Source organism: Ranitomeya variabilis, chromosome 4 (genome assembly GCF_051348905.1).
Source record: "Ranitomeya variabilis isolate aRanVar5 chromosome 4, aRanVar5.hap1, whole genome shotgun sequence".
Lineage (NCBI taxonomy): Eukaryota > Metazoa > Chordata > Amphibia > Anura > Dendrobatidae > Ranitomeya > Ranitomeya variabilis.
Window position 1 is genome coordinate 573,174,046 of NC_135235.1, and position 16,335 is coordinate 573,190,380.

General features: G+C 46.4%; 1 protein-coding gene across 1 annotated transcript; it reads right to left on the reverse strand.

Moving 5' to 3' along the window:
- Positions 1-3,209: 3,209 nt before the first annotated feature.
- On the reverse strand, positions 3,210-15,972 carry RPS21 (ribosomal protein S21). Its single transcript, XM_077252881.1, has 6 exons — positions 15,857-15,972; positions 10,309-10,385; positions 10,057-10,120; positions 8,381-8,452; positions 4,471-4,526; positions 3,210-3,282 (listed from the first exon to the last, which is right to left on the reverse strand). The coding sequence occupies exons 2-6, from the start codon at positions 10,356-10,358 to the stop codon at positions 3,273-3,275; spliced, it is 252 nt and encodes an 83-aa protein (XP_077108996.1). The 5' UTR covers positions 10,359-10,385; positions 15,857-15,972; the 3' UTR covers positions 3,210-3,272.
- Between the last annotated feature and the right edge of the window lie 363 nt (positions 15,973-16,335).

Consider the following 16,335-nt stretch of genomic DNA (forward strand, 5'->3'; position numbering starts at 1 on the left):
TCGAGTATAAGCAGAGATTTTCAGCCCCCAAAAATGGGCTGAAAGTGCCCCTCTCGGCTTATACTCGAGTCATGGAAGGCGGGGAGTCAGCGAGTGAGGGGGAGAGACAACTGTCAAATACTCACCTGCTCCCGGCGCTCCCTGCATGTCCCACGGTCTCCGGGCGCGGAAGCTTCTTCCTCTGTTCAGCGGTCATGTGGTACCGCTCATAGGGGTGGAGCTGCATATTCATTACTGTAATGAGCGGTACCAGTGACCGCTGAACAGAGGAAGAAGCTGCCGGCTCCCGGAGCCCGTGGGACATGCAGGGACCGCGTCAGGAGTGCCGGGAGCAGGTGATTATTTCATATTCGCCTTTCCCGTATTCCACCGACGCTCAGTCTTCCGCATCCTCGGCACTGACTGTTCAGATCAGAGGGCACGATGACGTATTAGTGTGCGCGCCGCCCTCTGCCTGAACAGTTAGTGCAGAGACGGGACGCTGAGGAGCAGCGGGCAGCGACGAGAGGAGAGTATGTCATTTTTTTTCAGTGCAGCAGCAGCATTACATGTGGCACAATGTTATATGGAGCATTTATGGGGCCATAATGAACTGTATGGAGCATTATATGGGGCATCTATGGGGCCATAAAGAACTGCATGGAGCATTATATGGGGCATCTATGGGGCCATAAAGAACTGCATGGAGCATTATATGGGGCATCTATGGGGCCATAAAGAACTGCATGGAGCATTATATGGGGCCATAAAGAACTGCATAGAGCATTATATGGGGCATATTTGTATATGGAGCATCTTATGGGGCCCATCATGAACTGTATGGAGCATTATATGGGGCTCCTGATTCAATATGGATATTCAAAAACACAACCTACTGATGTCTTAATTAATTTTACTTTTATTGGTATCTATTTTTATTTTTGACATTTACCGGTAGCTGCTGCATTTTCCACCCTAGGCTTATACTCGAGTCAATAAGTTTTCCCAGTTTTTTGTTGCAAAATTAGGGGTCTCGGTTTATAATCGGGTCGGCTTATACTCGAGTATATACAGTAAATTTCCGAGCACTAAAAAATACTCGGAGGACCCCCGAGCATGCTCGGGAAATCTCGAGTAACAAGTATATTCGCTCATCACTATTCTTTACCCTAAATTTTCCATATCTGTAAAAAAGTCATTCAAATGGTGTCAGCGGCTGAGCCGAGGCTCCTTCACGTGGTGGATTAGTGCCAATAATTGTACTGTACCTCTACTCACCGGGGTTCCATGCGGCAGCACGGGAATTCATACTAATGCCTAAATGTGTATTTACCACATGGGAAGAATCAATTGTATCCTTTTTACATGTCTGGAATTGACAAGTTGCTCTAAGTATCAAATATTTAATTCTCCTATGTGTAAAATACAGTGTGATAAAACATTGAGAAAGCGATTCTATGATTACTACACAAAAATAAACATCTTTTTTTCCTATATTTCCACACTTTTAAGTTTACATTTAGCCCACATATCTCCAAACATTTTTCATATGATCCTTTCTGCTTACCCACTAATACTCCTGTTACGACTACAGAATGTACCCAATTGGATAATTTTTGCCATTAGAATCATCTCATTACGCAAACCATTTACATTGTGCTACTGTGTACTAGTGGTAAATGCACAGTGAGGACCAGGAACAGACTCCCAATAATACAACACATTGGTAAGAAAGAAAGTACCGTATATACTCAAGTATAAGCCGAGATTTTCAGCCCACTTTTTTGGGCTGAAAGTGACCCTCTCGGCTTATACTCAAGTCAGTGTCGGCGGGTGAGGGGGAGCGGTGGCTGTCACATACTCACCTGCTCCTGGCACGGTCCTTGCATGTCCGATGGTCTCCGGGCAGCTCTTCCTGTGTTCAGCGGTCACGTGGCACCGCTCATTACAGTAATGAATATGCACGCATATTCATTACTGTAATTAGCGGTACGTGACCGCTGAACACAGGAAGATGCCGCCGGCTCCCGGAGACCATCTGACAGTGAGACGCTGCCAGGGACCGCGCCGGGAGCAGTTGAGTATATCAGGGGAGGTGAGCATTGCGCGATAGTCACCTGTCCCCCGTTCCATCGCTGCGCGCTGCTCTGTCTTCCGTCCTCTGGCTGTGACTGTTCAGGTCAGAGGGCGCGATGACGCGATTAGTGTGCGCGCCGCCCTCTGCCTGAACAGTCAGTGCAGAGGATGGAACGTGGAAGGTGACTATCGCAAGTGCTGGGGGCCTGAGCGAAGAGAGGTATGTGATTTTTTTTATTTTAATCGCAGCAACAGCAAATGTGTGGAGCATCGTATGGGGCATATATGAGGAGCATCTTATGGGGCATATATGAGCTTCTTATGGGGCATATATGAGGAGCTTCTTATGGGGCATATATGAGGAGCATCTTATGGGGCATATATGAGGAGCATCTTATGGGGCATATATGAGGAGCATCTTATGGGGCATATATGAGGAGCATCTTATGGGGCATATATGAGGAGCATCTTATGGGGCATATATGAGGAGCATCTTATGGGGCATATATGAGGAGCATCTTATGGGGCATATATGAGGAGCATCTTATGGGGCATATATGAGGAGCATCTTATGGGGCATATATGAGGAGCATCTTATGGGGCATATATGAGGAGCATCTTATGGGGCATATATGAGGAGCATCTTATGGGGCATATATGAGGAGCATCTCATGGGGCCCCTAATGTGTGGAGCATCTTATGGGGCCATAATGTGTGGAGCATCTTATAGGGCCATCAACCTTTATGCAGCATTGTATGGGGCAAATGTTTCTATGGAGCATCTTATGGGGCCATTATTAACCTTTGTGCAGCATTATATAGGGTATATTTTAATATGGAGCATCTTATGGGGCCCATCATGAACTGTATGGAGCATTATATGGGGCTCCTGATTCAATATGGATATTCAAAAACACTTAACCTACTGATGTCTCAATTAATTTTACTTTTTTTGGTATCTATTTTTATTTTTGACATTTACCGGTAGCTGCTGCATTTCTCACCCTAGGCTTATACTCGAGTCAATAAGTTTTCCCAGTTTTTCGTGGCAAAATTAGGGGGGGTCGGCTTATACTCGGGTCGGCTTATACGAGTATATACGGTAAATGTTCAGTAAACTGGATAAACACAGAACTCCATTAAAGACTCAAAACTTTTTCTCTTTTTTAATATTTTATTGTTTTCTTACAAGTTTCCCAAATCCAGCGATTCTTCATTTAGAAGTTCCTAAGAGAAATAAAATTCACACAATTAGTATTGAACTTGTCAGGAGTGTTTTTTTTTTTTTTTTAAAGAAAAAATAAAATGAAATGTGGAACAGCACCAGACCATTGTTTCAGGTGGTCATGTGGCACATTGGATGACCTGTGGTACATTGAAGGACATGTCGCCTATGACTGTATAGGTAAACATCTATGAAACTAAAGTAATGGCAAAATATATCACAAACCAACGTCTTAAGTGAACAGTTGTGTCCATTCATTCCATTGGTCAAAATGTGCCTCCTCTTAAAGGGTTGTCACATCACAGGCAACTACTTTACCATAGGAGCTGATGTGCCTGACAATCGAAGTGAAAAGCAGAATTTGCTGGGAAAGGCTCCTGCCAGCCTGACATTACTATTCCAGCAGCTAAACCCTGACTTATAAAAGGAGACCCTCAAACCATACAGACCACAGATGATTAAGCATCACAAAGTTGACAGCGAGCGCCCTTCCATCCATGACTCCCTTAGGCTACGTTCACATTAGCGTTAAGCTAATGTGCGTCGGGTTTGCGTCGGCGACGCAGCGGCGACGCATGCGTCATGCGCCCCTATACTTAACATGGGGGACGCATGCGTTTTTTTTTGTTGCGTTGTGCGACACATGCGTCTTTTTTGCCGCAAGCGTCGGACCAAGAAAACGCAACAAGTTGCATTTTTATTGCGTCCGATTTTCGGCAAAAACCGACGCATGCGTCGCAAAACGCAGCGTTTTTGCGTGCGTTTTGACGCGTTTTTGCGTGCGTTGTGCGTTGCGTCGCCGACGCAACGGCGCACAACGCTAGTGTGAACGTAGCCTTATAAACATCCCACTAGGATATGCAGAGCAGGCCTGTTTATTTTAACAGGGTAACTATGTAAAAAAAAAACCCTTAGAGCAACAGCTCATCCACCGAGGGCATGTTTAAGTCGAACATCCCGACCCTGCTGCCCCTCCATTGGCAGACATCCCCCTATAGAATGACTGGCTTATAATTACATTTGGCCAATCCCATTGAACTTTGCAGGCTCAGTCGTTACCGACACGATATGTAAGATTATAAATACTTGTGTCATTGTCACAGGAAGAAACTCTTATTTATGTCCTTGACACAAGGTGATAAACACCGGCACATCGTACAAGTCACTCATATTGGAAGCACTGCACTTACTTTGAAACAATACCATCAGTTTTCGCCAACCTGAGAATGGAGTCATCAGCTTCCCCCTGTGAGCAGAACAAGGAGATTATTGGGCAACTAAAGACGCTTCAAGTTCACATATATACTTATATCATGTAAAAAGAGGTTCTGCAGAAGCTGAAGTAGTACATTATAAATATTAGGAGTCACTCTACAGTAGCAGGAACTGTATTAACGCCTTCACAATGTAGCTTTCAATGGCACCATATAACATTATATTTCCTATTTATTGTGTTTTTGGAGGAAAGTGCCTGAAAATAAGCACATTTTACATTATTTTTACGCATTTAGCATATAGGTTTATTAATTTCCTATTTTCATACATCAGACTTTTACAGAAGAGGGAATACCAATTTGTTTAATTCTTTAATTTTGGACTGGAAGAAAGGGAGCAATAAAAAAATGTTAATTATAGTGCTTTGGAACAAAGCACTATACTGTTATTCCACCGTGGTAAACTTCTTCTTATTCTTATTATTCAGTCCGCACGTAATGCGGCCCGAACCGCTAAACTCACAGACTCCAGTGAGGTGTCATTTCGAAGCCAGCGTTCCTGAGAGGTGTGCTAAGTATTTTTCGTGTCGATCGGATTTGTAGTTTTTGCGCAATTTGTGTTTGAAAAAAGTCTTTCAATGCGTTTCAATGGAGAAATTTTCCTATACGTTTATAATGGGCTGGTTTCTGAGGCAATTTCTAAAAATAACTGCCACCTGGCTGATTAGCTCATTGATATGCGCAGTCAGACACAGTTACTATGCCAACTCCTATGAAATCTACATCAGCTCACCAGGTCACAAGTTTTGTCAGATAATATCAGCTCTTAAAGTGACAGTACAGCACAATTCCAAACCACTATCCGTAGTCTTATGATTATTAGACTGTGGCCCGATTCTAACTCATCGGGTATTCTAGAATATGCATGTCCACGTAGTATATTGCACAGCCACGCAGTATACAGTGCAGAGCCGTGCAGTACACAGCGCAGAGCCGCGCAGTACACAGCGCAGAGCCGCGCAGTACACAGCGCAGAGCCGCGCAGTATAAAGCGCAGAGCCGCGCAGTACACAGCGCAGAGCCGCGCAGTACACAGCGCAGAGCCGTGCAGTACACAGCGCAGAGCCGCGCAGTATAAAGCGCAGAGCCGTGCAGTACACAGCGCAGAGCCGTGCAGTACACAGCGCAGAGCCGCGCAGTATAAAGCGCAGAGCCGTGCAGTACACAGCGCAGAGCCGCGCAGTACACAGCGCAGAGCCGTGCAGTACACAGCGCAGAGCCGCGCAGTATAAAGCGCAGAGCCGTGCAGTACACAGCGCAGAGCCGTGCAGTACACAGCGCAGAGCCGCGCAGTATAAAGCGGAGAGCCGCGCAGTACACAGCGCAGAGCCGAGCAGTACACAGCGCAGAGCCGCGCAGTAGACAGTGCAGAGCCGTGCAGTACAGAGCGCAGAGCCGCACAGTATAAAGCGCAGAGCCGCGCAGTATACCGCGCAGAGCCGTGCAGTACACAGCGCAGAGCCGCGCAGTACACAGCGCAGAGCCGCGCAGTACACAGCGCAGAGCCGCGCAGTACACAGCGCAGAGCCGCGCAGTACACAGCGCAGAGCCGAGCAGTACACAGCGCAGAGCCGCGCAGTACACAGCGCAGAGCCGCGCAGTACACAGCGCAGAGCCGCGCAGTATACAGCGCAGAGCTGCGCAGTACATAGCGCAGAGCCGCGCAGTACAGAGCGCAGAGCCGCACAGTATAAAGCGCAGAGCCGCGCAGTACACAGCGCAGAGCCGCGCAGTACACAGCGCAGAGCCGCGCAGAGCCGCGCAGTACACAGTGCAGAGCCGCACAGTACACAGCACAGAGCCGCGCAGTACACAGCGCAGAGCCACCCAGTATACAGCGCAGAGCCGCGCAGTACGCAGCGTAGAGCCACGCAGTATGCAGCGCAGAGCCGCGCAGTATACAGCGCTGAGCCGCGTAGTATACAGCGCAGAGCCCCGCAGTATACAGTGCAGAGCCCCGCAGTATACAGCGCAGACACGCGCAGTACACAGCACGGACACGCGCAGTACACAGCGCAGAGCCGCGCAGTACACAGCGCAGAGCCGCGTAGTATACAGCGAAGAGCCACGCAGTATATAGCGCAGAGCCGCGCAGTACAAAGCGCAGAGCTGCGCAGAGCTGCGCAGTATACAGCGCAGAGCCGCGCAGTATACAGCGCAGAACGCGCAGTACACAGTGCAGAGCCACGCAGTACACAGCGCAGAGCCGTGCAGTACAAAGCGCAGAGCCGCGCAGTACACAGCGCAGAGCCACGCAGTATACAGCGCAGAGCCACGCAGTATACAGCGCAGAGCCGCGTAGTATACAGCGCAGAGCCACGCAGTATACAGCACAGAGCCACGCAGTATACAGCGCAGAGCCACGTAGTTATACTGCCCAGTCACGTAGTATATTGTCCAGTCACATAGTATACTGCATATCCCTGTTAAAAAAAAAAGAATTAAAATAAAAAAGTTACATACTCACCTCCTGGAGCGGCCGGTATCTGATGGTTGTTGCACCTCCTAGAGCGGCCGGTACACGATGCTTGTTGCACCTGGAGTGGCCGGTACCCGATGCTTGTTGCGCGCTCCGGTCCCAAGAGTGCATTGCGGTCTCACGAGATGATGACGTAGCGGTGTTGTGAGACAGAAAGACGGAAGTGCCCTTAGATAATTAGATAGTAGATTACCCCGCTCACCAATTCGGAACCCGAGAGGCCCGGCCCACCAAATCGGACCCCGAGGGGCCCGGCCCACCAAATCGGACCCAGAGTGACCCCGCCCCCTAAATCAGACCCAGAGTGACCCCGCCCACCAAATCGGACCCAGAGTGGCTCCGCCCACCAAATCGGACCCAGAGTGACCCCTTCCACCAAATCAGACCCAGAGTGACCCCTTCCACCAAATCGGACCCAGAGTGACCCCTTCCACCAAATCGGGCCCAGAGTGACCCCGCCCACCAAATCGGACCCAGAGTGACCCCACCCACCAAATCGGACCCTGAGGTGCCCAGCCCACCAAATCAGACCCTGAGGTGCCCAGCCCACCAAATCGGACCGAGTGACCCCACCCACCAAATTGGTCCCTAAGGTGCCCCGCCCACCAAATCGGACCCAGAGTGGCTCCGCCCACAGAATCGGACCAAAAGTGACCCCGCCCACCGAATCGGACCTAGATTTACCCCGCCCACAAAATCAGACCCAGATTGACCCAACCCACCAAATCGGACCGCCTGAGGGGCACCCAAGTGTGAAAGTCTTGCAGGGGCAGCCCGGGCACCATTCCAAAGCACTATCTGTAGTTCCTTCAGGAAATACCCATCTAGTATTTTTTTAGTCACCCTATGGGAAATTAACCTGCACTGCAATACTTTAGTATGGCAGAACATAGCAAAAACCTCCTGTGAAGCCCTTTGTAGGAGTACAAACATGTAACAACAGGGGGCTTCAGTAGGGACCAGGCTGCCCTTGTTACCTATCAGCACAATTACATCTTGTGGTGTTTGGCAGGGGGTGGTGAGGGCACAACAGAGGCCCCACCGGCACTGCATTCACTTAATGTCACTGAAACATTTTGTTTAAACAGCAGAGATCGATGCTGGCTCCAATTGCTGCGGTTACAGGCAGGTTCTGGCTTTATAAGAGGCAGCACCTTCCTTGTATGAAGCAGACTCCGTAAAACTGCATCCAATGGAGGACATACTGGTATGTTCTATGTTGGAAAGGGATAAATGTACAGGAGTCCGTGACTTCTAATATTCTTAAAATTTATTGCTGAGGCAATATCATCATCCCAAATATTTTCTACATAACATGGTGACACATAAGGGATGAGAGCAACTTACCATCCTACGAATGCTGCCACAGATGGCATAAGTCTTGTGCTGTCCGGTAACTCTGCCTGTCACCTTATCAACCTAAAATAAGAGAGATAATAAGACGAATATCTGCATCAGATCGCAACTGCATGCAAATGCATCATTTATATCCACACATGGTGACTAATGAGGATGTGATCACAGACGCTGGAGCCAAACTGATAGCAAAAGCATCACTAAAGGATGATGTGAAGGGTTACAGGGAGGACATGATAAGCACTGCACACTATGATATCTAGCTGAATGCAGAATGCCTCTCATTCCTTTCTTCTACATGTGATACAGTCAGGAGGGGTGACCGCAGAGATGGGAAATGACAAAGGTTATATATGAGGTATCTGCAGTTGAAAGGAGATTGGGGGAGGGAACCATTTTTTACTATAACTTTCATAATGCACGAAAATAGTTCCAAACCCGGAGATTTCTGGCACTATGAGCAGGGCTGTGGAGTCATCTATTTTGGTGGAGTCAGAATAAAATAGACAGACTCCGAAAACATAGTAAATTGAGCCCAGTAGTACAAAGCAGGATGTGTTGTTTCTCCATAATAATTTGGGAAAGTTATGAAATGACTTTTCTGCTCCTGATCTAAGGATCTTGTATTTTAGTGGAGATGAATCTGTGCTGCACTTTATGTACATAAAAACACCACAGAAAAACAGGCAAAGGTGCTTACCTGTCTAGGCCTCAAATCAAATGCACTCTCATGGTGCAGTGGGCCCCAAGTAAAGATGGCGACTTTATGTACATGTTCAGTAGTGACCAGTGCTGGGAGCTGAATCTGTGCTGCACTTTATGCACATGCTCAGTAGTGGCCAGTGCTGGGAGCTGAATCTGTGCTGCACTTTATGCACATGCTCAGTAGTGACCAGGGCTGGGAGATGAATCTGTGCTGCACTTTATGCACATGCTCAGTAGTGACCTGTGCTGGGAGATGAATCTGTGCTGCACTTTATGCACATGCTCAGTAGTGACCAGTGCAGTGGAGATGAATCTGTGCTGCACTTTACGTCCATGCTCAGTAGTGACCAGTGCTGTTGAGTTGGGGATATTGAGGAGTCGGACTTTTGGCATACCGACTCCACAGCCCTGACAATAAGTGTCAGTGACCTCAGTATCATTGGAGTAAAATGCAAGATGTAATGAAAAAGCTTTTTCTTCTGAAAAAGGTTCAACAGCACCTGAGGTACATTAGAGGGGATGTCCGCTACTCGGACAACACCTTCTCAACTGCTGTATTCTCCAGTCTAAAATAATACACAGCTACACCAGTGCAATTACAATGACATAGGTACCAGATTTCCAGGGCTTGCAAGACATTATCTCAAATCAGCCCTGCAGCAGCTTCAGTCTCACTTCTTTCAAATGAAACTCACAATTGGAAGAAGTGAAAGCTGCTGCTCTCTAACCTCCTCCTCTGATTGGCTGCAGGGCTCATGCTATATAACATCACATGAGCGCCAGGAGAGCAGGCGCCGCTCCGATGGAAAAGACTATGAGATTTTTTTTGGCAATTGAAAAGGAGTTGCCCGAGTAGTCGAAAAAACCTTCAACGCATGCCACACAATAACACGAGCTGAACACATGAACCATGCTTGTATTCTGAGATCTCATTGTTTTGTGGCTAGTTTACGTTCACCCACCTCAGCAAGATTAATTTGGATGGATGCATGGTCCTTGGCCCCAATGATCCTGTTGCTAGCAGAGCTGCAAAGAAAAATTAATATTAAAGACAAGAAGGCTTCACATGCGACTCTGTCTGACTAGTAGGGATATTCCATAGAAGCTCCTATATAGGGCAGGTGTAGAATTCACTACACCCACTTTACACACCACCACAGCACACGGTTACACAGGACGATCAATGTGCAGAAGAGTAATTACACACTTCCTACCATTTTCGGGGGACGTACAAGTCCACGAATTCACAAGCGTCGTTCTGCATGTTGAGGTTTGGGTGATGTCAGGCGACCTGCCGAAATGAAAACATCAAATGACAATTCATACATATTGATCCCAATACAATGGCTAAGGAGGCTCCCACCCTCTCAGAATATGTTCTAATAGGTAAGAGCTGAATAATTTATAATAGCTGCAGGTCGATAATGACCCGACCTATGGTGCCGCATGTCACTGCCGTACAATAATGCCCCAGCGAGCACATTGGTGGCTAACACATGATGTAGTAATATGTACTGTCAAGAGACTGATGACGCAGCATCTGCAAAGAAATAAGCATACCGCTGTCCTGAACCACTATGCACCGCAGACCCTCCTGCTCATCACCAACCAGTATCACTGGCTATAAGCTTCTTGTACTGAAGAGAGAGCTGCACTCACTATTCTGCTGGTGGAGTCACTGTGTACATACATTACATTACTTATCCTGCACTGATCCCGAGTTACATCCTGTATTATACTCCAGAGCTGCACTCACTATTCTGCTGGTGGAGTCACTGTGTACAAACATTACATTACTTATCCTGCACTGATCCCGAGTTACATCCTGTATTATACTCCAGAGCTGCACTCACTATTCTGCTGGTGGAGTCACTGTGTACATACATTACATTACTTATCCTGTACTGATCCTGAGTTACATCCTGTATTATACTCCAGAGCTGCACTCACTATTCTGCTGGTGCAGTCACTGTGTACATACATTACATTACTTATCCTGTACTGATCCTGAGTTACCTCCTGTATTATACCCCAGAGCTGCACTCACTATTCTGCTGGTGGAGTCACTGTGTACATACATTACATTACTTATCCTGTACTGATCCTGAGTTACATCCTGTATTATACTCCAGAGCTGCACTCACTATTCTGCTGGTGCAGTCACTGTGTACATACATTACATTACTTATCCTGTACTGATCCTGAGTTACCTCCTGTATTATACCCCAGAGCTGCACTCACTATTCTGCTGGTGCAGTCACTGTGTACATACATTACATTACTTATCCTGTACTGATCCTGAGTTACCTCCTGTATTATACCCCAGAGCTGCACTCACTATTCTGCTGGTGGAGTCACTGTGTACATACATTACATTACTTATCCTGTACTGATCCTGAGTTACATCCTGTATTATACCCCAGAGCTGCACTCACCATTATGCTGGTGGAGTCACTGTGTACATACATTACATTACTTATCCTGTACTGATCCTGAGTTACATCCTGTATTATATTCCAGAGCTGCACTCACTGTTCTGCTGGTGGAGTCACTGTGTACATACATTACATTACTTATCCTGTACTGATCCTGAGTTACATCCTGTATTATACTCCAGAGCTGCACTCACTATTCTGCTGGTGCAGTCACTGTGTACATACATTACATTACTTATCCTGTACTGATCCTGAGTTACATCCTGTATTATATTCCAGAGCTGCACTCACTGTTCTGCTGGTGGAGTCACTGTGTACATACATTACATTACTTATCCTGTACTGATCCCGAGTTACATCCTGTATTATACTCCAGAGCTGCACTCACTATTCTGCTGGTGGAGTCACTGTGTACATACATTACATTACTTATCCTGTACTGATCCTGAGTTACATCCTGTATTATACTCCAGAGCTGCACTCACTATTCTGCTGGTGCAGTCACTGTGTACATACATTACATTACTTATCCTGTACTGATCCTGAGTTACATCCTGTATTATATTCCAGAGCTGCACTCACTGTTCTGCTGGTGGAGTCACTGTGTACATACATTACTTATCCTGTACTGATCCTGAGTTACATTCTGTATTATACCCCAGAGCTGCACTCACTATTCTGCTGGTGGGGTCACTGTGTACATACATTACATTACTTATCCTGTACTGATCCTGAGTTACCTCCTGTATTATACCCCAGAGCTGCACTCACTATTCTGCTGGTGCAGTCACTGTGTACATACATTACATTACTTATCCTGTACTGATCCTGAGCTACATCCTGTATTATACTCCAGAGCTGCACTCACTATTCTGCTGGCGGAGTCACTGTGTACATACATTACATTACTTATCCTGTACTGATCCTGAGTTACATCCTGTATTATACCCCAGAGCTGCACTCACTATTCTGCTGGTGAAGTCACTGTGTACATACATTACTTATCCTGTGCTGATCCTGAGTTACATCCTGTATTATACTCCAGAGCTGCACTCACTGTTCTGCTGGGGAGTCACTGTGTACATACATTACTTATCCTGTACTGATCCTGAGCTACATCCTGTATTGTACTCCAGAGCTGCACTCACTATTCTGCTGGTGGAGTCACTGTGTACATACATTACATTACTTATCCTGTACTGATCCTGAGTTACATCCTGTATTATACCCCAGAGCTGCACTCACTATTCTGCTGGTGGAGTCACTGTGTACATACTTTACATTACTTATCCTGTACTGATCCTGAGTTACCTCCTGTATTATACCCCAGAGCTGCACTCACTATTCTGCTGGTGCAGTCACTGTGTACATACATTACTTATCCTGTACTGATCCTGAGTTACATCCTGTATTATACCCCAGAGCTGCACTCACCATTATGCTGGTGGAGTCACTGTGTACATACATTACATTACTTATCCTGTACTGATCCTGAGTTACATCCTGTATTATATTCCAGAGCTGCACTCACTGTTCTGCTGGTGCAGTCACTGTGTACATACATTACATTACTTATCCTGTACTGATCCTGAGTTACATCCTGTATTATACCCCAGAGCTGCACTCACTATTCTGCTGGTGAAGTCACTGTGTACATACATTACTTATCCTGTACTGATCCTGAGTTACATCCTGTATTATACCCCAGAGCTGCACTCACCATTATGCTGGTGGAGTCACTGTGTACATACATTACATTACTTATCCTGTACTGATCCTGAGTTACATCCTGTATTATACCCCAGAGCTGCACTCACTATTCTGCTGGTGAAGTCACTGTGTACATACATTACTTATCCTGTGCTGATCCTGAGTTACATCCTGTATTATACTCCAGAGCTGCACTCACTATTCTGCGGGTGCAGTCACTGTGTACATACATTACTTATCCTGTACTGATCCTGAGTTACATCCTGTATTATACTCCAGAGCTGCACTCACTATTCTGCTGGTGGAGTCACTGTGTACATACATTACATTACTTATCCTGTACTGATCCTGAGTTACATCCTGTATTATACCCCAGAGCTGCACTCACTATTCTGCTGGTGGGGTCACTGTGTACATACATTACTTATCCTGTACTTACTTATCCTGTACTGATCCTGAGTTACCTCCTGTATTATACCCCAGAGCTGCACTCACTATTCTGCTGGTGAAGTCACTGTGTACATACATTACTTATCCTGTGCTGATCCTGAGTTACATCCTGTATTATACTCCAGAGCTGCACTCACTATTCTGCGGGTGCAGTCACTGTGTACATACATTACATTACTTATCCTGTACTGATCCTGAGTTACATCCTGTATTATACTCCAGAGCTGCACTCACTATTCTGCTGGTGGAGTCACTGTGTACATACATTACATTACTTATCCTGTACTGATCCTGAGTTACATCCTGTATTATACCCCAGAGCTGCACTCACTATTCTGCTGGTGGGGTCACTGTGTACATACATTACTTATCCTGTACTGATCCTGAGTTACCTCCTGTATTATACCCCAGAGCTGCACTCACTATTCTGCTGGTGCAGTCACTGTGTACATACATTACATTAATTATCCTGTACTGATCCTGAGTTACCTCCTGTATTATACCCCAGAGCTGCACTCACTATTCTGCTGGTGCAGTCACTGTGTACATACATTACTTATCCTGTACTGATCCTGAGTTACCTCCTGTATTATACCCCAGAGCTGCACTCACTATTCTGCTGGTGGAGTCACTGTGTACATACATTACATTACTTATCCTGTACTGATCCTGAGTTACATCCTGTATTATACCCCAGAGCTGCACTCACCATTATGCTGGTGGAGTCACTGTGTACATACATTACATTACTTATCCTGTACTGATCCTGAGTTACATCCTGTATTATATTCCAGAGCTGCACTCACTGTTCTGCTGGTGCAGTCACTGTGTACATACATTACATTACTTATCCTGTACTGATCCTGAGCTGCACTCACTATTCTGCTGGTGGAGTCACTGTGTACATACATTACATTACTTATCCTGTACTGATCCTGAGTTACATCCTGTATTATACCCCAGAGCTGCACTCACTATTCTGCTGGTGAAGTCACTGTGTACATACATTACTTATCCTGTACTGATCCTGAGCTACATCCTGTATTATACTCCAGAGCTGCACTCACTATTCTGCTGGTGGAGTCACTGTGTACATACATTACTTATCCTGTACTGATCCTGAGTTACATCCTGTATTATACCCCAGAGCTGCACTCACTATTCTGCTGGTGAAGTCACTGTGTACATACATTACTTATCCTGTACTGATCCTGAGCTACATCCTGTATTATACTCCAGAGCTGCACTCACTATTCTGCTGGTGGAGTCACTGTGTACATACATTACATTACTTATCCTGTACTGATCCTGAGTTACATCCTGTATTATACCCCAGAGCTGCACTCACTATTCTGCTGGTGAAGTCACTGTGTACATACATTACTTATCCTGTACTGATCCTGAGCTACATCCTGTATTATACTCCAGAGCTGCACTCACTATTCTGCTGGTGGAGTCACTGTGTACATACATTACTTATCCTGTACTGATCCTGAGTTACATCCTGTATTATACCCCAGAGCTGCACTCACTATTCTGCTGGTGAAGTCACTGTGTACATACATTACTTATCCTGTACTGATCCTGAGCTACATCCTGTATTATACTCCAGAGCTGCACTCACTATTCTGCTGGTGGAGTCACTGTGTACATACATTACATTACTTATCCTGTACTGATCCTGAGTTACATCCTGTATTATACTCCAGAGCTGCACTCACCATTATGCTGGTGGAGTCACTGTACATGAATTATCCTGTACTGAGCCTTTCAGTTAGCGCACTAACAGTCCCAGCATTGCCCAGAGATGGGAATGCCGCGGAGTACTTTTCCTTTATGTGGCAGTGATGTGTAGGACTATGGGCACAGCCGGTACAGGCTGCCGTTTCCTATATTATGGATGTATATTTTCTGCCCCCGGACACGTGATACATAGACGGAGCTGCACTTTGGGTTCCCCCCCCAGTGGAGCTGCGGCCCAGGACGCCGGCCGGAGATGTGCAGGACCCGCAGACACGTGTGCGCCGCTGTACGGACACAACTAGACGCATGTTACAGGCACGCGGCTGGTACAAGATGTCACCCCGACCTCAGGAGCACGATAGTGACAGCTTAGAGGCAGCCAGGACCGTCCCGGAGCCCCTGCACCCGCAGCGCCGAAGCTCACCTCCTGCTCACAGCAATGGCGGACACGAAAGAGGAGGAAGCACCGCCCCGGAAGCAGAGACGTCAGAGCGACAGTCTGGAGCACTTCCGGGTGAAGAGCACGAAGACAGGAAGTCATAGCCGCTTTCATGGTAACAGTGGACTCTAATCACTAGGGCGCCCCCTGTATGTCTACACGGTTTTATTTGGCTGCCATTTTGTCGAAGCCTAATAATCATACGAGCCAATAGAGGTCTACAGCAAAAATGGTTCCGTGCTAAAGAGACGTTATTATTACCTATGTCTAAGGTTGTGATAGTTTATGGCAGCCTAGTTACAACAATTAATTTAAACATTAAGCAAAGATAAAGACTGAGCAGAAATGTAATTTTAGTTAAAAATGACTTGAAAGATTAGGAACAGCAGTGAAACACAGTGCCACAGCTGACTACAGACTATATGCAGTATTGCAGTGAAGCCAAATTCTCTTTAAGGATGAGC

Excerpts from the sequence above, each read along its gene's own strand:
- RPS21 (XM_077252881.1), bottom strand. The coding sequence starts at position 10,358 with ATGCAGAACGACGCTTGTGAATTCGTGGACTTGTACGTCCCCCGAAAA. Across the intron at positions 10,121-10,308 it reads TTGTACGTCCCCCGAAAATG|CTCTGCTAGCAACAGGATCA; the intron begins GTAGGAAGTGTG and ends TTTTCTTTGCAG. Across the intron at positions 4,527-8,380 it reads GTGGCAGCATTCGTAGGATG|GGGGAAGCTGATGACTCCAT; the intron begins GTAAGTTGCTCT and ends TTCTGCTCACAG.